This window comes from Pezoporus flaviventris, unplaced genomic scaffold, assembly GCF_033815535.1.
Source record: "Pezoporus flaviventris isolate CSIRO_AGI_PZ_B2104156 unplaced genomic scaffold, CSIRO_AGI_Pfla_v1 ptg000031l, whole genome shotgun sequence".
In the NCBI taxonomy this organism is placed as follows: domain Eukaryota; kingdom Metazoa; phylum Chordata; class Aves; order Psittaciformes; family Psittacidae; genus Pezoporus; species Pezoporus flaviventris.
This window is the reverse complement of record NW_026892579.1, coordinates 58,312,022-58,337,961: the sequence shown is the minus strand read 5'-3', so window position 1 is coordinate 58,337,961 and position 25,940 is coordinate 58,312,022. Positions and strand designations below refer to the sequence as shown.

Here is a 25,940-nt window from a genome sequence, read left to right as displayed (position 1 = left end):
TAATTGAACTTGCAGATATGGTATTTGGCATGCAGTTTTCAAGATCCAAAAATGTTCCTGGAGAACTTAAAAATAAGAAATAAACCCTTTCACAATAGCTGTTTCCAGGTACCAGGGAAACTCAAGTTTACTGTCTTGGAAGGAAGCCTGGTGCAACTACATCTGCATGTTTCTGACTGAGCAGATGGCTTCCATCAGCTTGACCTTTCGGAAACGAGTGTGTTTTCTTCAGAATGATGCCTTACCTATCAACCTTTCAGTCTCGGATTTTTCTGAATCCAGCATGTCTGATGCTTCAGGCTGTTCTTGAGAAGCCAGGCGAAGGACCATCTGTCCTGCTTTTGCCTGGGATAGAGTTAATTTTCTTCCTACTAGCTGGTACAGTGCTGTGTTTTTTTGAATGTAGCCTTTATTTAATGTTGATAACACACTTGTATTTTAGATGTTGCTCAGTAGCACTTACCCTGATCAAGGACTTTTCAGTCTCTCGTGCTCTGCCAGTGACAGGGGCACAAGAAGCCAGGAGGGAGCAAAGACAGGACACCTGACGCAAACTATCCAAAGGGTATTCCATACCACAGCACATCGTGCTCAGTATATAAACTGGAGGGAGTTGGCTGGGAGGCACTGATTGCTGCACAGGGATGGAATGGGCATTGATCAGTGGGTGCATCACTTGTCTTTTTTTAGTTTTATTTCTCTCTTTTTCTGTTGTTTCCCTTTTCATAACAATTATTACTATATTAGTATTATGTCTTTATTTCAGCTATTGTTCTTATCTCAACCCATAGGTTTTATCTTTTTTTCTGGTTCTCCTTCCCATCCCACCAGGGGAAGAGAATTGTGTGAGCAGCTGTATGGTACTTAGTTGCTAGCTGGGGTTAAACCATGACACCATCTTAAGAGCAGTTTAATTCCCAAATGTCTTGGGCAAGGATTGCTGTGAATAGAGTTCTGTAGTGCCAGTGCTGAGCTGCTTACTGGGACACATCTCTCTTGTGAAGCTGTTGTAAAGCATAGGGTATGCTTTGGGTCTCACTCTTCAAGTTTTAATCAGCCCAAACAATCTTTGGTGTGGCTACAGCAAGCTCTTTGCAGTCATTTTTGCCAATGGTTTTATTTTAAGTGAATGCTGAATCAGTCATAGGGAGGCTGTGAACAAACATGAAGCTTCTCACTGGTCTGCAAGACTGCTTGTCATCTACATTTGTCCAGCATTCAGTATCCTTTTCCTATTTCGTTAGGGAATGAGCATCTTGAGAGGCTGTTTCGTACTTAAAGCTCCCAGTCTCTTGCAATTATAACTTGATATCTGGGAAGCCAACTCCTGTTTTGAGCATTAGGTTGGACTAAATGACCTCTTGAATTACCCTGTGATTCTGTCAAGTCCCTTATGAGGAAAGGGGTTGACTCAATCTCTTGGAAACATGCAAGCACATAAGAGTCGGTAGTCCTGCTGCCCTGTAAGTATTTCTATATTCCTGCTTGAGATTCCTAGAGCTCATGTAAGGTTAACTTTGAAGTACGTTCTCAGTCCAAGGATCAGGAATTTTGCATGCACTCTTCTTGATGGGGTCTGTCCCCTAGGAAGTTGAAAATACTTAGCTGGTACAGTGCTGTAATCCACATGTGCCTACTAAAGCAGAGATCAAACTGAAGACAGAGGGCCAGTTGGTTGTTTTTTTTTTCCAGTCTGCAGGATGGGATATGCATTGATGTTAACATGCTGTCCTTGAGTAGAAGAAAGGCTTCCCTGTTGTACCCAAGATGCAAGCACACAGAGATCCGAGGGTGGAATAGGGCTCTGTAAGAAATGCTCATTAGGTTTGTCTAATAGCAGAGTATGACTTGTCATGGGAAATGCCTCTGCAGTGTGATGATTTGTTGCCTCTGTAACTAGGCTACTGCAGCTTCAGAGACAAATTGCTCCACAGTTGCCTAAGGATCAGCATGGCTGTTGGATGACAGACATCTTAGAGTTGGCAAATCCGTCTGAAGGAGAATTTGCTGTGCCTTAAGAACATGAGGTTCTACTTGTGTCTTTTACTCAGCTGCCCTGCAAAGCTAGTAAGCCTCTCCCACCCCTTCCAGAAGTGGTCTGTTTGGAAGAGCTCATAAAGTACCATCTACCCTTCATGTTACAGAAACTTGAGATGCAGAAAAATGTTCTTCTCTGAAAGCTGTTAGCAAACAAAGGTCCATTGTTATAGCTCGGCCCTTACAAGAGTTTTCTTACTTCTTGCCACAAGGCACCACACAGTAGTGCAGGGGATTAAGTCATTTCCTTCCCTCCTCCTCTTCCTGCAGATTATTTGATTAGCATTTCTATTGTATACTCTAAATAACATGTTCCTGGCTTTAGGCTGCTTTCCCCCCCACCCCTCAATCTCTTTAAAACACTGTAGTATGACTTTATTAACTGTATAACTCAGGAGCTCCTTGAACAGAGATTACATGTGACATAACACAGTGAAAGATTAATGGGGAGGGCAAGTCAGTAATCTTCCTTCTTCTCCCCCTTAGCACCTGGATTAGACTTCTGGAAACCCCCTAATATGTTCATGCTTTGCAACTCATGAAATATTTGTCTTTTTTGGCTTTCATTGGCTTTGATCAGAATTCAGCCATTGACTGTATGGGAAATAGTGAAGGTGGTGTATAGTGCATGCTCAGCCTTCAGTATCAAGTGTACAAATATATTTCTCCCTTGGGACCGTTACAGATCCTCGTCTTCCATGTTTTCACTCTTTCTTCGCAGTGTTTCCTTTACTCTGCACTCCTCAGCACCCTCTTGTGCAGCTATTTCAAGCACTTCTGTGTGTGGTTTTTATTGTGCTCCCTGCCTATTTTGGTAAATAAAGTTATCAACAGACGTGTTTAAAATGTCCATCTCAAATTCAGCAGTAATATACTGATGAGGTTACCTCTAGGATGGGGAGCTTGTCATTCAGGCTTCTCAGCTGCCTGCATGCTAGAGGACATAGCATTGCCCTTTGCCCGTATCTGCAAAGCAGTCTTTTTAATTGATACAGCTAGAAATGCATTCCTCTTCAAAGCCTGTTTTGAATGTCATGTGAAATCACGTAATTATATCAAACTGTACAGCATCTGCTCTGAGTCAGATAGAAGAACATGACGATACAGCCCTTTATTTCTCTAACAACTTCAAGGAAAGAACCTCCCCTGCAGTTAAGCATCACTTCATGAAATTAGCAGCGATATCTTGAGCTACAGATTTCATTGTTTTAGTCTGGCATGGTTGGCAGCATCTCTGCTCCAGGAAAAATCAGATATCTTGCCTAGTGACAGCATGCTTGAGGCGTTTGCTTCCAGTCCTCAAGGCAGAGCACTTTGTGGAGTGGAAATCATTGTCCTTTTCTTTCACTATGAAGAAGGTTTAATGCTGACACAAGAACAGATGAGTAGAACATGGCTGTGAGTAAACACATGCAGAGAACCAAAATGGTTCAAATTCTGCAGGTTCAGAGGCACTGTGGCTAGGGGCAAAATAAACCCTCAAAAACCTGCTTTAGGATGGGGCATGATTAGTTGTGACAAGGGCATTATGTGATATATTTTTCTGACAGCAGAAGGCTGTGCTCCAGAGTACTGTGGGTCACTAACATGAAGGGAGGTGGGATGCAGAGATAAGGACTGTTATCTGCATGAGGCTGGGTTGGGCAGTAGAAGGCATACCTACCTGCAGTTGTTTACTCTGTAGGTTCTGGCACGGGTTGCCCAGAGAAGCTGTGGCTGCTCCATCCCTGGCAGTGTTCAAGGCCAGGTTGGATGGGGCTTGGAGCATCCTGGTCTAGTGGAAGGTGTCCCTGCCTGTATCAGGGCATTGGATCTAGATGAGCTTTAAGGTCCCTTCCAAATCTAATCATTCTATGATTCTTACATGGCTGCTGCATAAAGTAAGCCACAAGTTTATCAACCTGGACTCTGAGCAGTGACATCTGTAACATGAGAAAATAAAGGAACTCTAGCAGCAAATTGGTGTTGAGTTCTGCTTTTTAGAATGAACACTTTTGGAAGTACAGTACAACTCAAGTGTTACAGCTTGTGTGAGAAAAGTAATGCAACTTGGAAGTGGTCATGCCAGTGTAACTTATCACTACAGCTAAATACCTGAACACAAAGCACCTTTTGTACTCTCATTGCCCTATCTGTGTGTTAAGTGATACTAATACAGTCCTGATGTGTGTGGAGTTTTTTTGTTTGAAAAGCAAACCGCATAACCAAACCCTTATCCCTGATTAAGCAGTATTAAAGCTGCCAACATTGTATAGGCCAGGACAAAGTATAAAATACTTGAAGGTGATGGGGCAGGTGGAGTTGGATGACTCTTCCACACCAGTAAAAAGTGCCATTTTAAGGTTCTGCAAGTTACAAGTGGAAAAGCTAGATTGATCAATGTGCCGATAGTGTGAGGCTGCTGATTTGTGGCAGGGAGGAGGGCTCAACTTTAATCTCAAAATGTGGCTTGATGATCTTTGGCTTTATGGATGAGATGGGTTCAGAAGGTTCCCATCCCTTTCACTTGCATTGCCCTAGTGGGTTTACAGAATAAACCCACAAACAAATGAGCAACATGATTTGGGTTAAAATAGTTGGGGTTTGTGTGTTGTTTTGGTTTTTCCATAAACCCTTTATCAGTTTAGTAATCTGATAGCCGTGACAATGACCAGATCTCTGTATGAAGTAGCCAGAAGAAGAGTAGGAAAAAGGGAGCCCCTGTACATCAGTGTTTCTCCAAGCACTTCTCAGTGTTCAGCAGCTATAGCTCAGTCACTTCTGTGGAACAAAGTGATATCTTTATGGTTAGGAATCTATGACAGGAGCAGGGAGAAAAGAGTCTTTGAGCCTATGTATAGTTTTATTATCCAGAATACCCTATGGCAAAGTGTGCTGCAGTTTTTCAGGTAGGTGACAAGATCCTGAATGAGGACGTCTTTATTGTATTACTTAGGGGAAGTTTGATGCGGAGTACAGGTTGAGGAGAGATAAAAACGTGTATGTTGACCGTGTTCTCAGCAGTGAAGCTGACTTACGTGGAGTTGCAGCTTACACTGTGTTATGGCATTATGAACAAAAACCTTGCTCCACAGTGCTTAGCTTTGAGTGCTGCCAGCTGATGTGGCTGCCCCTTCCTGCCTTTGGTTCTGCTGGTGCTACTGCATGGCTATGCTGTGAGCTGAACTGGAAAATGCATCCTGCTGGAAAACAGCCAAGCAGGTAAACCAGCTTTTAAAAACATGGACAAATCAGGGACACCAGTCCATAAAGTTGTGCTTGAATAATGGAGGTGGCAAGCCAAGGAAGGAGCAGCAGGAGCAGTAGTCACCTATAGAACTTGGAAATGCCAATTGTCAACCTGCGTATACATTGCTTGATCCAGCATAACCACACGCACCTTCTTGGACCACTACAACTGTGATGTAATGCTTGATGTAAAGGTTAAGCTACTGTGTTGTATCATGCTTGCATGATCAGTTCTAAAAGGCAGTAACTTAGAAGCTGTGGCAACTTGATCACTTTTTTATGGCTCAGACATTTAAATTATCCCACCCACTGGTCTGATGCAGTGATTTTTGATGTTAGTGGAGTAAGAAATGAGCTCAGAGCCTGGTCTGGCACATACAGATTTGCCTCTCCAAATGTGCATCCTACAGGAATGAGCTGTAGCAGGATCGTTGGCTATGGGGGTCCAGTATGCAGAGGTGGTGTCTGCAGGTGTATCATGTGCCCATTTCTATGGCGTTAGTGAAAACAGGGATAGCAATGCCTGAAGAATTTGTGCTGGTTTAATTCTCACTGCATTAAGAAATCACTTTTTGTGTGGGAGGTGAGGAAAGCAAGTTGGGCTAATAAACGATGATTATTAAAAATAAAAGAAGAATGAAGGTATTGCATGCATGGGTACAGTTATGTAAGGGAAGCGGAGAAGGAAATAGATCGATGTTTCTCAGAGAACCTCATCTACAGAGCTGTCGGGAAATTGGGCTGCAGGATCATTCTCAACACACCCTCCACTTCCTTTTTTCCTTTTTGGGGCCAGAGATGGAGAATTTATGGAGCGGGGAGCAGGATGCAGGCTCTGACTCCAGCCAATGGTGCATGGCACAGTGGTGTTTACCTAGCTTACGCAAGGCAGAGCCAGCCCCTCTTTAGTCAGAAGGCACTACCCACAGCTTAAGTAAAAGCACACAGAGCAGAGGCACTCAGTCTGGCAGTTGCTGGGATTTAAAGGAGTTGGTGGATTTCGGCTGGTTTTAAACGAGATCGAAGGGGTGGCTTTTTTCCTTCTCCGCTGACAAGCTGGAGGGACAAAAAGATACTGGTAAGTGCTCTGCATGCCATCATTTTCCCCTTCTAGTGTTGCTTTGTTTCAGCCTCTTTTCTGAAAGCTTGCTCGGTTGCAGTGTTTTTCAGCGAGAAGCTGAAAGATAGTTCAGTGATGTGGTCGAAAGGGAATCAGAGCACAGGCAGTGTGTCTGCAGGCTGCTCTTCCATCTAAAATGGGAAGATACATTCAAAATGCACAGTATAATAAATGCTTCATATTCGTAAGAAGTGTTAGTTGCTTCTCGTGTTTTAGGGTGGAGAGCATGATGCCTTGAAGCCATCACCATTGCCTAACAGAATCATACCAAGGGGAATTTCTCATAGAGCCGTTAAACATTTGGGTTGCCTAAACAAAAAAAAGGCTTTAAATGTAATTGTAATTCCCTATTTTTGCAATATGATGTAGTATGCTATGTGAAAAGGTTTTAGTGTAATACAAACACCTATTTAGCTGCTGCTTTGGTACAGAAACTGCCTCATCAGGAAGTCGGAGGCTTGTGAAAAGCAAAACGGTAACATTCAGATGAGTAGAACAAGAAGTCATTGTGGTTTTCTGCAGGCACAGGGTCCTCCGCTCTGTGTTCTAGTTCAGGTGCATCTGACAGCAGATCTCCCTGGCCTCAGTCATCAAAGTATAAAAAGCTCCATCTATTTGTGTAATGGCCCTTTCAAAAATAAAATGCCTCTGTTTCGGTATAAACTCTTCATCTGTGTGTGGAAGTTGTGCTTCTGTCAATGGCTTGCAATGAAAGTTGAGGCTGCTTATTTTTAAGGTAATACTGTGTAATTTGTCTGAAGGCAGTAAAGAGGGTAATTTGAAAGGAATCCTGACTGCAAAGTTCTCAGTATCAGACCTGTACTTTCGCCACATTGTACCAGTATTGTACAAAGGGGTTTTTTTTTTGGTTTTCCTACTTGTACTTTTGCAAGGCACTCTCTGAAGACACAAATAGGTGTTCATCAGCCAATAGCACTGCCTAATGTTCTTGCATGCCTTTGTTGTATTGTTTTAAGGCTTCATGCATCACAGGCTATATAAATAATCTTGTAATCTGAGCATGGAATCAAAAGTGTCCCTTTTTAACAAAACGTACAGTTTGTAGTAACATCCAAAGTGTGAGTACAGCCAAAAACCCATGCAGAAAGCTGCGTATCAATCTTGAGCAGCTTGTGTGAGTAACTTCTCACGGGTAGTTCAGCCAATGGAGCAAGTACAACCTGTAGGGTTTGGCTCTCGTGCTGCAGGGGTGGCAAACGGAGGAGCTGTGCCTTGTGCGCGGCTGTGCGCATCGTCATTGGTACTACCTGAAAGCTGACGTGGAGGACATGGGTGGTTAAGGGGGTGTAGGCTGCATGTAAATGTAGCTCTGTAACTGGTGAAGAACTTTCTCAGCTAATTAAGGTTAGAGATAATATTGCAGTGACAGTTTTAAAATAGACACCTTGTGCTAAAAGACAAATGTTTTCAGCTTCCCACATGCGGTCTGAATTACATCATGTATAATCTGTAGGAGGCTATCGTGGTTTCCTTGGGGGAGGATCAGCTGTTACTTTCTGTAACTGAAAAAAAATGCTGGATTTCATTATTTTTTTCCAGGGGAATATTTTCAGAATTGATTTTTGTCAGTCTGTCGGAGTGGATCATTACATGTTACGTAAATCTTCCAGGTATAATACACCCAGCCACCTTCTCAACCCATCAACAGCAGTTCACAATAGCAGGACTGAAGTTAGCAGAGGTCTGATTGAAATCAGGCCCCTGTGCTTAGGTGGTTTTTTCCCATGTTCTGAACAAGAAATGCTATTTTTGAGTACTGTCAGAAAGAAGAGATTTTCATATAGGTGCCTATAATAGAAGTCTTGTTCTAAAACACTTCCCTTGCTCATTGAACGAGGTTGCTTGTCCTCGCAGCACTGTTCCTGACTTTCCTAAAATTGCGGAGAACTGCTCAGGCTTGCTTCTGGGGCTGAAACAGAATTTGAAGCAGGACACTGGATGTTTCAGGCTGAAGCTGCTGTTTCTTAGACTGGAAAAAGTTAGCTGTAGGTTTGCTCCTGTGTGTCAAGTTAATGCCCCTTTGAAAGTTATCTACAGGCAATGTGCTGGTTTTTTGGTGTGTGTGCTGTGACTGTTGCATGACTTGTTTCCAGGATGACCAGCCTACTAATGACAAATGTTCATGGTAAAAAGATGCTTTCGTTCTGTTCATGAGAATGAAAGCCCCCTTTACTGAGACCTTACAGATGTTCTCAAGGCACAGCAGCAGATAGTTGTTTGCATTATTTCATGCTTGGTATCCTGTGCAGGAGAGACTGTTTGCTCATTTCTGAGCTTGGCCTTGTTGTCTTATTTTTGATGTTTTCATATCATAAGACAGTCTTGTGTGTATAGTGGATGACTAAGCTTATTCAGAGGTTATAAAAGAAAAGGCGAGCAGTATATACTAAGGAAAGAATAAGCTATACAAAAGCAAAAGGCTAGGCTGATTTTCCACACTCCCAAGACTTTTTGTGTGTGTGTGTACTGAAAAACTCCCTTTTCTAGAAAGGAGAAAATGGTCTAGTTTCCTTAGAAAGGTTAAGCAGGGCTACTGATCTAAAGTGACAATGCAATTTGAACACGTAACATCTTAATCCCTATGCCTTTCCTGTACGTCTGCAGTGAAGGATGTAAGCTGTAGACAGAATCTGTCTAATCTCAGAAGTGGAATATAAAACCTGCAGAACTTAAAGTGCCAGGTATGTATGAAGGAAAACTGAGCTTGTTTTTAACTGGAAACTGGGAGCAGTGTGGGAGCTATGGTTGATAAACAAATGCTCTTCTGCATCCTCTTTTACCCAGGTGATCACTTCAGTAAAACATATTTTAATAAAAGCTTCCAGAAAGATTGTTTGAAAAACAGTTAAAGGAGAGTAACTTTCCAGTGGTGATTCAACCATTATGTAGAAGGAAGTGATTTCTCAATCTTTTGTCTTAGCTTTCAGAAACAATAGTGATGCAAGGAGCTGATGCCTTGTTGCTGGCACCAGTGGACATCAGCAGTAACATCATTGGTATTGCTTGTGAAATCGGGCAACCTGGACTTGATGGGCACTCATAATCAAACAAGAAGTTGTTCTGCTGGGAATTACTTTGTTGGGGGGTTTGGTTTGGTTTTCTGTTTTTACTATTTATTGCCTCTTCCTTCTTTCATGCTTGTAAATATCTTCATCTTGACAGACTATGCACAGATCCTTTGTGTCTTAAAGTGACTTTAACTTTGGTATTCTGTTCCTTTAAATCTGTAAGTTAAGACTTTGCCTTTAAAAGGATGAGACTTAACCGTAGAAAACAATATGCAGCACTGAAATACTGTGCATGTGTTCAGAGGAATCTGGCTTCTGATCTTACAGCTGCAAGATTGCTGAGTGGAAACTGGAGTGCTAAAGAGCTTAAATGTGTAAATCGATGGTGGCAAACTTGGGTCCTGCTTGGTTTTTTTGTCACGTAACTGCACTATTCAATGTGACTTCTTTGTTTGAAGAGCAGTATGGGGTTTTAAATCAAGATGAAGGTATAGACAGTAATATGTAAATCTTATGGAGGATAAGGATGAAATTTTGTTTCATTGGTAATAGAGCTGTGGTGTATATTTCAGTTGCTTGATAAAATTGTGTTGATAAAATGGCATTCTTAGAATAATTGAGCTTGTGAGGTTTTCCGGTCCTGCTCCCTACTCAAAGTTGGACTGGACGGCCTTCGGTCAGGGTGTTCAGAGCCATGTGCAGCTGAGGTCTGAATATCTCCAAGGATGGAGATCCCATCACAGCTCTGGATTGTTTTCTCTCTAATAGCTAATCAGGATTTTCTGTGTTGTAGCTTGTTTGTTGCCTCTCATCTTGTCACCGAATACCTGTCAGAAGGAGCAGATTTTGTCTGTATCCTCCCTGATCTAACACAGAATTGCAGAGGGAAGAGCTGGGTATGAGAACTGCAAGGATAGCAATTGGAGAACTACAAATAACAAATTGTATAAAAAATACAAACATCAGTAAACAAGCTGTCTTGTGCTTTATTTCCAAAAGCCAAAAAAATTCCAAACCTTTGAATATGTAGATACAGAGAATAAAGATAATATTATAAAAATGGGGGGAAAATGCCATTTTTGCATCTGAATCAGCATATTTTTATTTTAATATACTCATTGACAGAGGACTCCTTTTTATACTGTGAAAGTGGGTTTTTAATGCAGTATTTTAGAAAAGGGCTAGTCTGGCACTAGCTACAGTTGCTAGCAGCCTATAATGCTGGCTCTGTGTTTAGAAAATGATGGTAATTTATTACAAAGAGACTTTTATTCTAGTATTTTTAGCTCACAGCCGAGTGTTTAATGAATCTCTGCTTGGGCTCATTGAATTCATGTTCTCTCCTCCCCCTGGCCCATTTTAACCATTAAGGTACTGCTATTCTTGCTGCAATTCCAAAAGCTGTGCTTGATCTACTGAATAGTGAGCTCACTCACAAGGTGCTGTGCCTTAGCACAAACAAGCCCTGAAGATTTTACGTAGAAGCCACCAAAGACTAGTTGTGTATGAGTCTCAAGAGCCAAAAAGGCAGCTGAATACTTGAGGGTGGCTGGTAAGCTAAAGATGGTAGTTCAAAACCAACCAAAATTGATTCCCTCTCTGTCCCTCACTGAAAACGGCATGTTCAGCAAAAGTGGGCAGGCTCTCAAACTCTTCCATCTACTCTGAAGTGTGGTTTGTGAGGTCTTCCTGGAGAATAGTCTGCCTCTAGGTTCAGACTCTGGTGTTTGAATGTGACAGGAGGGAGTACATTGATATGGCTTTTCCTTCTTTTCTTCTATTCACCTTGAATGATGGAATTCAAGATGCAATCAGAAATTTGTGGCTTGCTTTCTGCCATAGCAGTCTTTTGCCTTCTGTGACTCAAGTGAATATTGAAGAGCCTGAAGGCTTGTAAGAAACTGGATTTCCACTCCTAAACAAATACTTTTTTTTTCAGTTTAGATGTCACCTCTTCTCCCCAGAGTAGCTGTGCGTCAAAGTCCCATCCCTGGGAAGTGTCCAAGGCCAGGTTGGATGGAGCTTTGAGCAACCTGGTCTACTGGAAGGTGTCAGTTGCCTGTGGCACTGACAGGGGCTTGAAACCAGATGAGCTTTAAGGTCCCTTCCAACCCAATCATTCTATGATAACACAACTGTGACACACAGTATTGTGCAGGTTACCTTCACTGAACTTTCTCCCATTTCAAGAGGAACTGTTTAAGAATAAAAAGGTATTGTTTAGAAATGAGTTCTTCTTGTTGCAGTTGCCTGTTTTTGAGACTGAAAGACACTAACTGGTCCCCATTGTGGTTTTGTGCTAACCTCTTTCCCAACCATGCAATGCCTTTTCAAAACTTTTTTTTTTCTTTCCTGTGTGTAAGTTGCTTTACTCACACTATCTTTTCAATTGTAGAATACAGGACTGTGCACAAGCAGAGGTTTTGGGGCTTTGGTCTCTTCTCTGTAGCAGAAGCCAAGCTCTTGACCTGAAATTTGCCACTGTTGTGTGATTTTGGAAGAATGTTGAATGGGCAGGATCTTGTCATTAACAGCTTACTCCTTATTACAGTTGAAGGTGGTTCTTGGAGGAGTTTAGAACAGTCTATTGTTCAGAGACTACTCCAGTGAAGCCTCATTGGAAGAATATAATTAATCTTTGTTATTTCTGGGACTGAAATAAGTCCTTCTTTGGGGGACAGCGCATCAGGTAGATCATAGTGGGTGAGAAGTAGCGTGTACATTGCACTGATTAGGTTGTTTTTTCAGGGTGCTGAATTTGGTATGTGCTTGGGCTGAAGTTAACTGGGTGTTAGGAGCTGTGAAAGTGGTGTGTGCAGTTCATAAATGTTGAGATATAGTAAAAAAAAAATCAAGTTCAAATATTCAAGCCATGCTTTTGCAAATTTACAAGCAAGATGTTTTACTAAGGATAGCTCTAGATTTCTTAACTCTTGAACCTTCCTTAAGTCAAATAAGTAGTAAGCTTCCATCATATGTGCTGGTCCCAAAATAAACTTGGCTGGATTTCATTAAACATGAAACAAAACATGTGTTAAGGGGGAGTTAGATGTTGGATGCTTTTCCTTATACTAAGATTTTCTAGTTACCTTCTTGCATTGCTGAAGTCTGTTGCTTGGAACTGTTTGCCCCTCTTATGGTTTCTGCTCACTTATCTCTTCAGAGGAGGTTAGTGGCCACCTGGTCAGGTAACTCTTTAAAGCAGAGTCTCCTTTAACTGTTCATGTATAATTACTTTTAATGAGAGTCAGAAGCTGGCTCTGACTGGGATATGTATTTTTTCAGCTTCCCATGAAGTTGTTCTTTTGGGTGAACAGAGGAGAAGTTACACCAAACCTTCTCGTGTACTAATGGCAAAAGTTAAAAGTTATTTTTAATGCTTGCCTTCCCACCCTCTGGAAATGAATGAGGGAGGTGTTACAAACACCACAGTGTTAGGTGGATACCATTCAAATCTTTTTGTACCCTGTCATGGTATTTCCTAGTCCTGTACCATTTCCTAATGGGTGGTGCAATAGATTTCATATCAGTATTTCTTCCGAATTGTTTAATGTCAATTTGAAAGCCAACCATTATGTAGTCTAGCAAAAAACTGTCCACTGTCCCACATGACATCCTTGTCTCTAAATTGGAGCGACATCAATTTGATGGATGGACCACTCGGTAGATAAAGAACTGGCTGGATGGCCGCACACAAAGAGTTGTGGTCAATGGCTCAATGTCCGGCTGGAGACCAGTAACGAGTGGTGTCCCTCAGGGATCGGTGTTGGCACCGGTCTTGTTCAACATCTTCGTCGCTGACATGGACAGTGGGATTGAGTGCGCCCTCAGCAAGTTTGACACCAAGCTGTGTGGTTGGGTTGATACCCTGGAGGGAAGGAATGCCATCCAGAGGGACCTCGACACACTTGTGAGGTGGGCTGATGCCAACCTCATGAAGTTTAACCATGCCAAGTGCAAGGTCCTACACCTGGGTCGGAGCAATCCCAGGCACAGCTACAGGCTGGGCAGAGAAGAGATTCAGAGCAGCCCTGCGGAGAAGGACTTGGGGGTGCTGGTCAATGAGAAAATGAACATGAGCCGGCTTCAGTGTGTGCTCACAGCCCAGAAAGCCAACTGTATCCTGGGCTGCATCAAAAGGAGCGTGACCAGCAGGTCGAAGGAGGTGATCCTGCCCCTTTACTCTGCTCTTGTGAGACCTCACTTGGAGTATTGTGTGCAGTTCTGGTGTCCTCAACATAAAAAGGACATGGAACTGTTGGAACAAGTCCAGAGGAGGGCCACGAGGATGATCAGGGGACTGGAGCACCTCCTGTATGAAGACAGGCTGAGGAAGTTGGGGCTGTTCAGCCTGGAGAAGAGAAGGCTGCGTGGAGACCTCATAGCAGCCTTCCAGTATCTGAAGGGGGCCTATAGGGATGCTGGGGAGGGACTCTTCATTAGGGACTGTAGTGACAGGACAAGGGGTAACGGGTTAAAACTTAAATAGGGGAAGTTTAGGTTGGATATAAGAAGGAAATTTTTTCCTGTTAGGGTGGTGAGGCACTGGAATGGGTTGCCCAGAGAGGTTGTGAATGCTCCATCCCTGGCAGTGTTCAAGACCAGGTTGGATGAGGCCTTGGGTGATATGGTTTAGTGTGAGGTGTCCCTGCCCACGGCAGGGGTGTTGGAACTTGATGATCTTAAGGTCCTTTCCAACCCTAACGATTCTGTGATTCTAAATGTGAAGCATTGCATGCAAAATGCAATGGCCAAGACAAAATTAGTTGTATGTGGAGAAGACTGAATTGCAGGGGAGGCTGCTGAGGAGGTCAGTATTCAAGTAGGGAATAGGTTAATCAGTTGGGGAGGAGATGAAAACATGAGGAGCTGTTTTTAGAAGATACATAATAAGTATATAAGCAACTATGATGTGAGAAGATTATTTTAAAATAAAGCAAGAAGAGAAATGCTGAAGGTGATAGTCTTCAAAGGCACATGGTTTCAGGAAATTGCTGGTGTGGTACTACAAGGTGGGGTTGTGATGCCAGAAGGGAAGAAAGACCAGAGGTGGCCATAGCAAACATTAAAATGGTGACCGCAGTGTAGTGGGGCTGCGTTTATCAGCGATAATCTCCACTTTGACGTGTTATGACTTACTGGCATGATAGGAATTTGAGGTCACATTTTCATATTATAAGCTTGCTTTAAATTCTTCATTTTAGAATGGAGAATTTAAAGAATGAAAACACCTTGGGCTCAAACTACAACAGTAAGAACCCTCACCATAGCAGTTACATTACTGCTACCCTTGGGTCAGCAGTCTAGAAATGCTTTGGAGCAAACTACACTGCTTTGCTCTCTCCTGTGTGACTGATGGGGACTGTTGGATCAGTATAAGGCACTTTCTGCACCAGCTAAATGATGGATACCCTGAGGCTTGAACGAGGATAGCGCCCAGTGAAAATGCACACTGCTTCCTATGCAACAAAACCATATTGGTGTAACCGTTGTGTTGACAGGACAGAAACTTCGCAGTAGTGTTGTGCAGATTGGGCCTATTACAACACGCTCACACATTTAGCAGTGGGTTAGGATACCGTTGTGATAACGTCATATGTGTGCTAACCACAGAGACAGTCTTCGGCTAACTTCTTGTTTGAAGCACTGTGAAATCCACAGTACCCAGACTTGAGAACAAAGGAGAAGAGATCTGGAAAATAATGATAACTGAAAAGGAAAAGAAAGGTTTTGATATAGCCCCCATGGTTGTGTTCTGCAGGCATCACAGCAGAAGTCTGTAGGACAGCAAGATGTCTTTGCATGTGCTTATGTGAAGCCCTCCCACATATATGGGATGGCATGTAAGAAAACATGAAGGAGCGTTCTGCATTTTCAGAGAGCACTGTGAGCTGATTGCAGGTGGGGAATCAGCAAATCCATGCTGAGTAAGAAATAGGTACATTGAGATGTGGAAGGCCAAGCTTCTCTGTGAAGGAGCAGAGAGGATCGGGAGAGGGTATAGATGAGGTCAGTAAAGGGATCTTCACATCGGCTTCTGAATGAATGTGAGCAGGTTGTCAAACACTGCCATATCCATTTCTCTGTGGTTAGAACATAAGATGGGGGTAGGTAAAATGTGCATGTCGGTATCTTTTTGGCTAATATCTATGGTCTAGTTTAGGTAGAAGAAAATGGAGATAAAGCATTGTAGTCACACAGAGTGATGATAAGATTCAAGAAATGTAGTCCAAAATGTGTATTTGCACAGAAGGCAGAACATTAACCATCAGTACTATAAAAGCTTAATATCTTCTTTGAGCTGGTGTGAATCTTACCTGGAAGTACCAAGGGAATGTTCTTATTTTTTTTCAAGAAAACCTCAAACTGGCTAGCATTAGCTTTGGGTCTTTATTGAGCAAGTGCTCTGTCTGGGTAGGCTGTGATGGGTTGAGTAGGTTGTGATGGGTTGGGTAGGCCAGAGGTGTCTGGAAATGTTACTAATGAGAAGCTGTAGAAAATCCTAACACGAACTGTTTCTCAGAGTAGAAGCATGACAAAAAATTGTACTTCAAGAGACTGTTCTCATTAAGAATTATATTTCCTGAAGGAATTCCACATAGTTGAACATGAAAGGTCACATTGCACACCTCAAACTGGTATGATAGGCTATATCGAATTGTCACACACTTTCCATCCATCTGCAAATCCAGAAGTTTCTTAAAGCTCTGAATCAGATACTTTTATGGCCAATGTCTTGCTTTGTTGTTGTTTTCTTTAAACTTAATCCCTATCTGGCTCTGCTTCTTGTTAGCTGGTTGAACCAAACATTCTAAATGGCAATATACCATTTAAAAAACTAGCATGAAGGAAGACAACTGTGGATGCTTTATCAAGGCCATACCATCAATTTCTAAGTGAACTTGTGTTTTTTGTGACCTGGTAGTTCTTCTAAGCAATTCAATCTTAATTGTGGGTTTAGATGTATGTTTTAAAAATTATTTCGGGCATAACCAAAATATAGAAAACACAAGGCATTGTACTGTATCAGGGGGTAGGTTTGTGTAACTGAGGGATTTGAGTCTTTTCTCTTACATTTAATTTTATCCTTCTTTTTTACAGGAAATAATGAACAAAGTGTGCCACAACTCTTGATCAGAGACCTGAAATTTGAGAAGAAGTCATTAGCTAAGCTCATGTTTTCTCCTGATCAAGAAAATCATCCATCAAAAGCACCAGTGAAATATGGTGAATTGATCGTATTAGGGTAAGTGTGTCTTGGTTGGAAGTGAGAATGAAGGTAGGATTTCAGGGTGCACTTCCAGCAGGTAAAATGCAGGTTGCTGTGAGATGGTCCCACAACCTACCACTTGAACTCCCTCTTTTGCAGTGTATCTAGTGAGCACGCAACTGAATAGTGAAGCTGATTAGCTTTTCTTCAGTAGCTGAACTCATGTAAGGAGGGGAGTAGAAGGAAGGCTGCCTTTTTCAGTGGCAGCCAGGCGTTATACACTGCAAAATTGCATTGCAGTGGGCATACTGTTTTGTGACAGTGTGAACATGCAGGTAGGACCTGAGTAGATGCAAGGTGATTTTCAGGTCTTGTGTTCATTGCACATAAGTGTTTTTGTGAGAAAGGCAGCCAATTTGTGAAGGGTTTCCCAGCTGGTTCAAGGCTAGGCTGAAACAGATGACTAATGTGATTATGTGGAAGGAGAGGTTCCCTAGGACTTAAAGTAAAATAAAAAAGAGTTTTATTTATATTCCTAAAAACTGTAGCAGCTGACTAGAATATCCAGGTTCAAACAGAAGATGTTAATAAAGCAAGCTTGCCAGCTGGCCTGTTTATGTTGACATGTTCAAAGTGAGGCTCTGAGGCTTTTCTAATGGATTAAATTGGAGCCTCAGAGGACAGCACATCTATTTCTTATGGGTCTTTATTTCAATCAAAATTTTCTAAAATACTAGCTCTCCACCAGGGTTGGTGAGTATGGAGAATCTTTCATTTACAGCATGATGCCATTTAGAGAGAAAGCAGCAGATAGGCATATAACCATAGTTGTTCTCATGTTTGGGACCAGAGTCTTTCACACGTCAATAGTAGCTTTGAGATTGATCTGGGTAGCATTCCTTGCCCTACAAGCTTTGTGTGTACATGCTGTAATCCTTTGGGCATGTTTCAATATTGTGTTTATCAATTCTCAGATTTAAATGTGACTGATGGGAAATCTATAATTATTAATATCATACTAATTAATTGTCTTAGAATGAAAGTTCTCATCTATATCTCATGGGAATCTAAGTAACACAGGAAGATGGACTTTGTTCTTTTTCTGTGCTTTTTTTGATAGGTACAATGGGTCTCTACCAAATGGAGATAGAGGAAGAAGAAAAAGTAGGTTTGCTTTATTTAAAAGGCCCAAGGCAAATGGGGTGAAACCTAGCACTGTGCATATTGCCTGCACCCCTCAAGCAGCAAAGGTAAGCTCAATTTGTCTAGTTAAATATCATTTCTCCTGGTGCTGTCTGAGTTGAGTGAAGTCAGTGCTGTTATGCTGAGATGAAGTGGTATAAAAAGCATGAAGCTCTGGCTGTGAAAAGTATAGTTTGTGTTTATCCAAGGTTTTCTTGGTACCCATCAGGGATAACAAGGAACTGTTCAGCAAAACAAAACTAATGCCCAATCCTTGCTGTGTCCAGAAAGAAAAATGTTTATTTTTGAAACACGAATGTTCAGGGCACAGGCCAGTCATGTAAAACACTTTCTGTTTTGTTTTCCTTCCAAACTCACTGCAGACATCTGGTCTAGACTTCCTGTTTTCGCTCTCCCTCATGCTTTAGGGCTAACTTCACCTCACGTGAAGCTCACTTTTAAATGATCCTTTGCCAAAGCTCTGTGTGCGCTTGCTACTCCATCCAACAGTTTGTTCCCCAGGGATGAGGACAGGTGGTTTTTGCAGGCCATGGTTTATAGTGCTTGTAATCAGTTTCAGAGTTCCCCTTATGAAGCAGGAAAGGAAGGGCTTAGGTCTTGAAGTTGAATTGTATTTCATGTCAAAACTAATATATTATAGCTGAAGTATTACCATGAAATACTTCTGTGTTGTGGTGATTCAAGTGTATGTGCAATCATGTTCAACAGCAAATGGAACATTTCTACTAAAACCAATGGAATTTGAGAATGCTTAGTGGTCGTTTAGAGATCACCAGTGTCAGGGCCCTTAACCAAATACAGTAGTGTTAAGTTTGACTCCCTAAATACCTTGACACTTAAAAATATTATTGATCCCTAAATTCAGGGAATGGCATAAAGTACTGTGAAATCAAAAGCATTTTTCTAACCAAAATTCTTGTAATAGAATTAAATCTATAGATCTGTGAGAAGAACATTTATTTTTACTCTTTATGGCCTTCAAGTAAGTGGTATTTAGAAGCACTTGTAGAAGAGTGTTTGCTCAGTTCCCAGGGGGTAGTTGCAGAATGAAAATTTCAACTAACTGTAAACTAGATTGCTGCAACTTCTGCACCCTATGCTGAGTTTCTCCATATTACCTGGCTTACCACTACTACTTGTTATGTTTTTTGTCTATATATCTTGTTATTAATAACTGATTTTGGTATGAACTCAGATCCTGATTTTAGAGTGAAGTCCCTCAGGTTCTTTTGTCCTCACTTTGCTTTTGAAATCCAGGCTGGGGAGGCCATGATACTCGGTTTTAGCCTTCGCACTCAGTTGTTTGTTATTTTGTGTTAAGGCCAGTGTTGTTTTAACATGAAGCATGACTAATGATATGTCTCAGTTAGGTGTATTTTGTTGCAGCATGTGGTGAAGAGACCAGTTTGGTCTGTTGCTGAACCAATCCTGCACCTTTTTTTTAATGGCCAGGACTGGCTTTTGTGGAGTTTAACTACAGGTGTGTCATAACGACCATCTGTCTTAATGCATTAATTGAGGAGAACAGGAGCTTGGTTATATATATATATAGTCTGCTTTGCTGTTGTATTCAGTAAGGTTATTGTTCGCTGGTTCAATAATATTTGGTACTTTTTCCACAGGCAATAAGTAATAAGGACCAACACAGCATATCTTACACTTTGTCTCGGGCCCAGACAGTAGTAGTTGAATATACACATGACAGCAACACAGATATGTTCCAGGTATGTAAAGGAAGTATATTTAAAAGCATTCTCACTTTTGGTGGTTTCTAACGAGACATCCTCTCTGCATGCCTTCTCCCTCAGGCCCCAAAGTTTGCATGTGTCACTTTCTGCACTTTACTATTCAGAGATACCTCACTCTGTTCATTCCCAGGCCATCACATGAACAAGGCTGTATATCTGAGCATCTCTTTTAGGCTTGGTCAGAGGTGAAAGTTGGGTTTTTTTTGTGACTAACGCATGAGATTATGGTTCTGCCTTTGATTGCCAATCTACAAGTCGCATAACCTGTCTCCTAGTGCCTCTTTGCAACATGAAGAATAAAGAGCACAATTCTCTTCAAGCACTTGGAACTTTGCTTCTGGCATTTACGAAGGGATTTGGGATTAGCCAGCTGGAGACAGGGTAGAAGAAATACAGTGTGAAAAGACAGGAAAGCTTTTGACACAACTAATATGAAAAGTACCCCTAACTCCTTTAAGCAAACCCAGAAATAAGTCTCACGTGCTGGGAAATGTGGCAAGAGGAGGCCCAGTTCTGATGTGCTGGCAGTTCATAGCAACTTTGCTGCAGTTCCTGTATGTATGAGAAGGAACCACAAACACATCTGCAGCTGTGGTGCATGCTCATATCTTATAATTGTTTCCTGTTTTTCTCAAAAGGAAGGGTTTTGTTTTAGGGTTTCTTTGTGTGAGCTTTGTTCCCTCTGATTCCCAGACTATCTTGCATTGATTTTCTTGTTGTTGTCACTAAATTATGGTAAGGAGTTTTGCTGTCACAGCATTTAGCTGTGACACCACTGCAGGATCTAAGGAGATGGGAGGTGTTGGAAAGTGGTGGAGGAAGCTGCTCTGCAACTGCAAGAACCTACAACAGAGCAAAAGGGCTGTAATGACCTAAGTGCAGCATAAGCTATTGTTTGTGTGAGCGTTGTCTCTTCAGGCATGCTGTGGCATGTATGCTGCTCTAAAATTGCCAGTGGCAGTCCCTGTGTTACTGATGGGTTATCCTGACTAAGGAGCAATAGAAAAATACATTCTGACAAAGCAGTTTCAGTCTCATGAAAACTCTCCAGCCTTCTCCAAAAAGCACCTCAGGCTTTTGGGTCTCCTGCCCAGCAGTTAATCAGTCTTAATGTGACCAGCTATTTTAGAAGAGGCTGAGAGCTCTGGAAGTGCGAGAAATGTCACAGTGGGCTTTAAACCTGGCTATGTTGATGTTTGGGAGAGGGGTGTAACTTCTCTTCCTACGTTATAAGGAAAAGGACAACATGAGTTGACTGGAACAGCAATGAAACCCATGTAGTTCTATCAAACCCAGGCCAGTTGTGTGGGACTGCGAAAGTCATTCTTCCATGCAGTCAGAAAAGAGGGTACAGCTACTAGAAAAAACGTGATTGTAGTCAGATGTTGCGTTCTTATTGTATTCTGCGCATATTAATGTAACCCCTTCCCATCACAAACATCTTGGACCTGGTCTTTCCTGACAGATTTGCTGCTCCTTAGTGCCCCACCAGAGCTGGAGAGTCAGCTCATGTAATCTAATTTTCCTGCATCCACACCTCACAGTCTGGCATTGTTCAGAGTGTTCTGGGCATTCTGAGTGACTGAGTATCACACCTCTTTTCATCTAACTGCTCTTTCCTAGCTGTTTTGGTACTGCTGCTGCAGCTGCTCCAGCTGACCTGAGTGTAACCTTTCTGATGAGAAGGCCTTCAATGGGAGGTTGTCTCAGAATTGACTTAATTACATCATTTTATTTCCCCTTCCTTCAGTTGGCTGTACTCAGCCTTCAAAATAGTTTTGGTCACATGGAGGTGGAATAACACTTAGATTCAGATTAGGCTTTAGAAACCTGAATTAAAATTGGTGGAGGGGAATCCTTTAAACTTGCATTTTTTTTCTTGGTCACTTTTAAAAGTTTTGAGCTTGAATATTCCTAGACTTAAAAGCAAACTTCTAAACATTTTGGTTTGTTTATGTTTGGTTTCTTTAATTCCTTTCCAGATTGGTCGCTCAACGGAAAGCCCTATAGACTTTGTAGTGACAGATACGGTTCCTGGGAGTCAGAGTAACTCAGATACGCAGTCCGTGCAGAGCACTATATCAAGGTTTGCCTGCAGAATCATCTGTGAACGTAACCCTCCTTTTACAGCAAGGATATATGCTGCAGGATTTGACTCCTCAAAAAACATCTTTCTTGGGGTAAGGGAACGCTCTTTTTACCCCTGTGTTCAGTGCAGGCTTGTTTTTAAACTGATTCGTAGCTCCACTTCAGCCAAATTAAAAGTTTTCATTGATGTAATTTCTCCTAGGAGAAAGCTGCGAAGTGGAAGACATCAGATGGGCAAATGGATGGACTAACCACAAATGGAGTTCTTGTTATGCATCCTCGTAATGGATTTACAGAAGACTCCAAGCCAGGGGTATGGAGAGAGATATCTGTGTGTGGGAATGTGTTCAGCCTCCGTGAAACCAGATCAGCTCAGCAGAGGGGAAAAATGGTAAGAGTGGTGTTTTGTGCAACCCCTGTTCAAAATGGGTACAACCATAAGGGGTAAAGCCTGGGATCTGCCTCATTCATTGTAGATGTCACCTCTGTAATTACACTGACTTCTTACATGAAGGTGTCTTGCTCAACCTGAATAACTGATGTTTTATCTGCAAACTAGTACTTAATTGCAGATCTCTCCTGAACTCTAGACTGGTCTCCTAAGTTGAGTTGCCAGTCTACTGTGCTCTTTGCAATCTGTCATAGTCATGTATATGTTTAAAGAATATTTTCCTGATTCTCCCTCTTGAGTTCATGCTTTTAAGGTTTCCCACTTTTTATAGAATAATAAAGAATAATCACAATTTTATTGACATGTGCCTATATACCTGGATACCCCTTTCCACCTTGGCATTCCAAGTGTTCCCCTTGTTACAAAAGCATTGCCAGCATCACCAGGAGATAATTGGTTGGATTTGGGATCTGTTAGCAAAAAGAAATACTACATGAACACTTAAGTGGAAATGCTAACAGATGACTTTTTCTGGAGGAGAGGAAGGCCATGTGGAAAGGTGGGTTTGAAAAAGAACAGTCTAAAATGTGATGGAGGACTAAAGACTTGTGCTATTCCTCCTTGATGCGTTTCAGGTAACATAGTTGGGACTGCTGTAGGGATGGAGTTGGGAGACGTTAAGGTTTGAGAGCAGCTTTTCTTGCCTTACTTTTTTAAGGTACACATTAATCTGTTCTTAAGAAGCTTTGGTTTGTTGTCTTTTCAAAAGAGGGCAGAGGGAAGCTGCCACTGGGCTCTTCTATGGGCATCTTGTACAGGACAGTCAAGAGCTGCTTGAAACTTTTTGTCTGGCAGATTTGTATTATGGAAGTGCCTTAGGTACTCCTCAGGTAACACCTCTCCTTCTCTTTGTCCATCACAAGGTTGAGAATGAAACGAACCAGCTCCAGGATGGCTCTCTGATTGACCTGTGTGGAGCAACACTGCTGTGGCGCACTGCAGAAGGGCTTTCACGCACTCCTACTGTCAAGCACCTGGAGGCCCTAAGACAGGAAATAAATGCAGCCAGGCCCCAGTGTCCTGTGGGGTTTAACACCTTGGCTTTTCCCAGCATGAAGAGAAAAGATGTAGTAGATGAAAAGCAGCCGTGGGTGTACCTGAACTGTGGCCACGTCCACGGCTATCACAACTGGGGAAACAAAGAGGAGAGAGACGGCAAGGATCGCGAGTGCCCCATGTGCCGCTCAGTGGGCCCCTACGTGCCTCTGTGGCTTGGATGTGAGGCAGGTTTTTATGTGGATGCAGGACCTCCAACTCATGCGTTCAGCCCGTGTGGACACGTGTGCTCAGAAAAGACAACTGCATATTGGTCCCAAATTCCTCTTCCTCACGGTACTCACACTTTTCACGCAGCCTGTCCCTTCTGTGCACATCAGCTGGCTGGTGAGCAAGGCTACATCAGACTCATTTTCCAAGGACCTCTTGACTAACACACGTGTTTCCAAGGACTGCAGTAAACTTGATAAGCTAAGAGATCCCGATTTTTAAACCAACTGTTTTTCATATTCTCTGGGCTTTGCTGGTTTGCATTAAGATGAAGAATTTGGGGTTGTTTTGTTTTGTTTTTTTTGTTACAGTGGCTAAATCCCTCTCTATTGAGAAAAGTCTGGAAATGGGGGGGGAAGAAGAGGGAAATCTTCTTTTTTTGAGTTAATAACTACTTCTGAAGAGGTCAAAGGAGTGTTGTAGAGTGAACTTCAATGCCTTCCGTTTAATGATTTTGAATCACATGCCCACAGTATTTGAAAGTTGTTTCATTCTTTTTGTATATGGAGGGTAAATAGTTCAAAGAACATTAGTTTACAGCTTGGATGCAAACGTTGTAAAATATAACGTGTATATTAACTCTTTTCTATTTATCTTTATTACTGCAAATACGTAGAATGTTTAGAGAGTAGCATGGCCATAGTGTGTTACATCCGGCAGTTGGATGTGTAGTGTAGATCTGGATGGAGAAGAACATGAGATGGAAATGGTAGAAAAATCTTTTAATCTAAAATACTGAGTTCTTAGAGTAGTTAAAATGCTTTTTAAACAAAGCTAATGCAAATGATGATGGCAAAAAGGTGTGCTTTAACCACGTTGAAAGGTAGTTAAGGAGGACTTCTTGAAATGTCTTTTTGGTAGGTAGGACTGTACTTAAGATCTGGTTAGGAGGAGAAGTATTTATCAGACTCTTTGAATATGCAACTTAGTCTAGATTAAGGATTTTTTTTCTCCCTTCATGCTAACACATCTCTTTATTTAGCATTAGTGACGTTCGTGAGGGGTTTTCCAATGTTAAACGTGAACAAACCTGAAAGATGAGGCTCATTTTGTTCCTTGCTGTTTGGGGCAGGGGGTGAAGGGAGAGGTGGATGCACATGTGCATGCGTAGGGGGAGCAGGGAGCAATTTGTCAATCAGCCGCAGTCCCAGCTTGTGACAGGCTTGTCAGTCGGATACAGGAGCCACAGGCTTCATGTGCTTGCCTTTACCTTGTTGTGAGGTGCAAATACTCATCTCGGCCACACATGGAACAAAGTTGAAGCCTGGTACCCAAGGGATGCGCACCTGCATCCTTGCGCATCCTGTCTCAGTTGGCAGTCTGTTAGGGGAGAGCTTGAGCTGGGACTGGAGTGGACTCACAGACCTCAGTGTGTGATGCTTTGGTAAGGTCCACTCACACTGCAGTGGGCTCTAGTAAGTATCTCTCTGCTCTCCCTATCCATCCTTTCCCTCTTTATCCACCAGAGACGGCCAGTGCACTACATCCAGCTTTGCTGCTAACCGACCGTGCTTCATGGCAAATTCACAACCTGACCTTTTTAGGATTGAGTTGAGCTTTTTTTATGGCCAGCTTCACACTTTGTTCTTTTCTCAACATACGTACTGTATAATTGGAAGTAGCAAATTTCTGTACTTTATAACGTAGCTTTAAGTTTTCCTTTCGAAGCTGTTCTAAAGTTTTCTTGGTTTAAAGAGAGACCTATGTTGCTTAGATGTCAGGAATTATTTACTTTGACTGTCAATTGTTTCTCCATTTCTAAAAGAAAATTATATATATTGTTTGGTTCACTCAGGAAATGCATGTGTCAGGAAACCTGTATTATAAGTTCAGTTAGCTGTCATGTACAAGTAACTGCTGTTACTCCCTGTCCACAGAAATATAACTGATTTTGACATTTTTCCAGATTATATGCATTAAGTAATGAAACTTATGCAGCAAGAAATCCCTGTATTGTAGTTGTTCTAATCATTTTATTCAAACTATAGTATACTGTAGTTTAATTTTTATTTGCAAATTAATTTATTCAAACTACGTGAGTAAACACTTTTCAAAAACAGAAAATCTGGGATTTGTCTGTTGCTTTGTTTCCAAGAGGTGGGAAAAGTGGCTGGAGATGGCCCTTCTGCTCTCATGCATCTGTTCTGCACGTGTGGATTAAGGTCGCAGAAAAGCAACTGCAAAGAGCTTGCATGTTCTCCTGGTCATGGATTTGAATGGCTCCTTTCAGATGTGTCCTGGTTTATATTTAACTCTGCTTTAACAGAAGCAAGGTTGTTGTTCAAAAGATGCAGTTAAATGAGCTCTTCCACCAATAGCTACAAATAATGAAATGTAAGCATAACCTTGAAATGGCTTTTCGAAAGCAGCAAGAGCTCTTGGTTCCACTTCCACAATATCGGATTGACGTATCTTCTCTGGTCCTGATCTTGTTGGCTAAGGGGATATGAAAAAGCAGAAAAGGATGTGAAGCAAGCTACAGAGCAGAATGAATAACGTAAAGATGAATTGTGAAAGCAGAGAACAGGATGGTAGCAGGCGTATGCAAAGTGGTGTGCTC

At 41.9% G+C, this 25,940-nt stretch overlaps 1 protein-coding gene across 4 annotated transcripts in view; it reads left to right on the top strand.

Moving 5' to 3' along the window:
- Positions 1-23,730, top strand: part of PELI1 (pellino E3 ubiquitin protein ligase 1) — a 43,995-nt gene extending 20,265 nt beyond the window's left edge. For 3 of the 4 annotated variants that reach the window (XM_061461454.1, XM_061461455.1, XM_061461453.1), the window contains 6 exons: positions 16,516-16,660; positions 17,745-17,874; positions 19,450-19,551; positions 21,558-21,755; positions 21,866-22,054; positions 22,978-23,730. In XM_061461454.1, the coding sequence (XP_061317438.1) occupies positions 16,516-16,660; positions 17,745-17,874; positions 19,450-19,551; positions 21,558-21,755; positions 21,866-22,054; positions 22,978-23,544 (1,331 nt within the window). In that variant the 3' untranslated portion in view covers positions 23,545-23,730. Of the gene's footprint in view, positions 1-6,166; positions 6,344-16,515; positions 16,661-17,744; positions 17,875-19,449; positions 19,552-21,557; positions 21,756-21,865; positions 22,055-22,977 lie in introns of those variants that run through there. The other variant, XM_061461456.1, reaches the window with a different exon arrangement.
- The last annotated feature ends 2,210 nt before the right edge of the window (positions 23,731-25,940 follow it).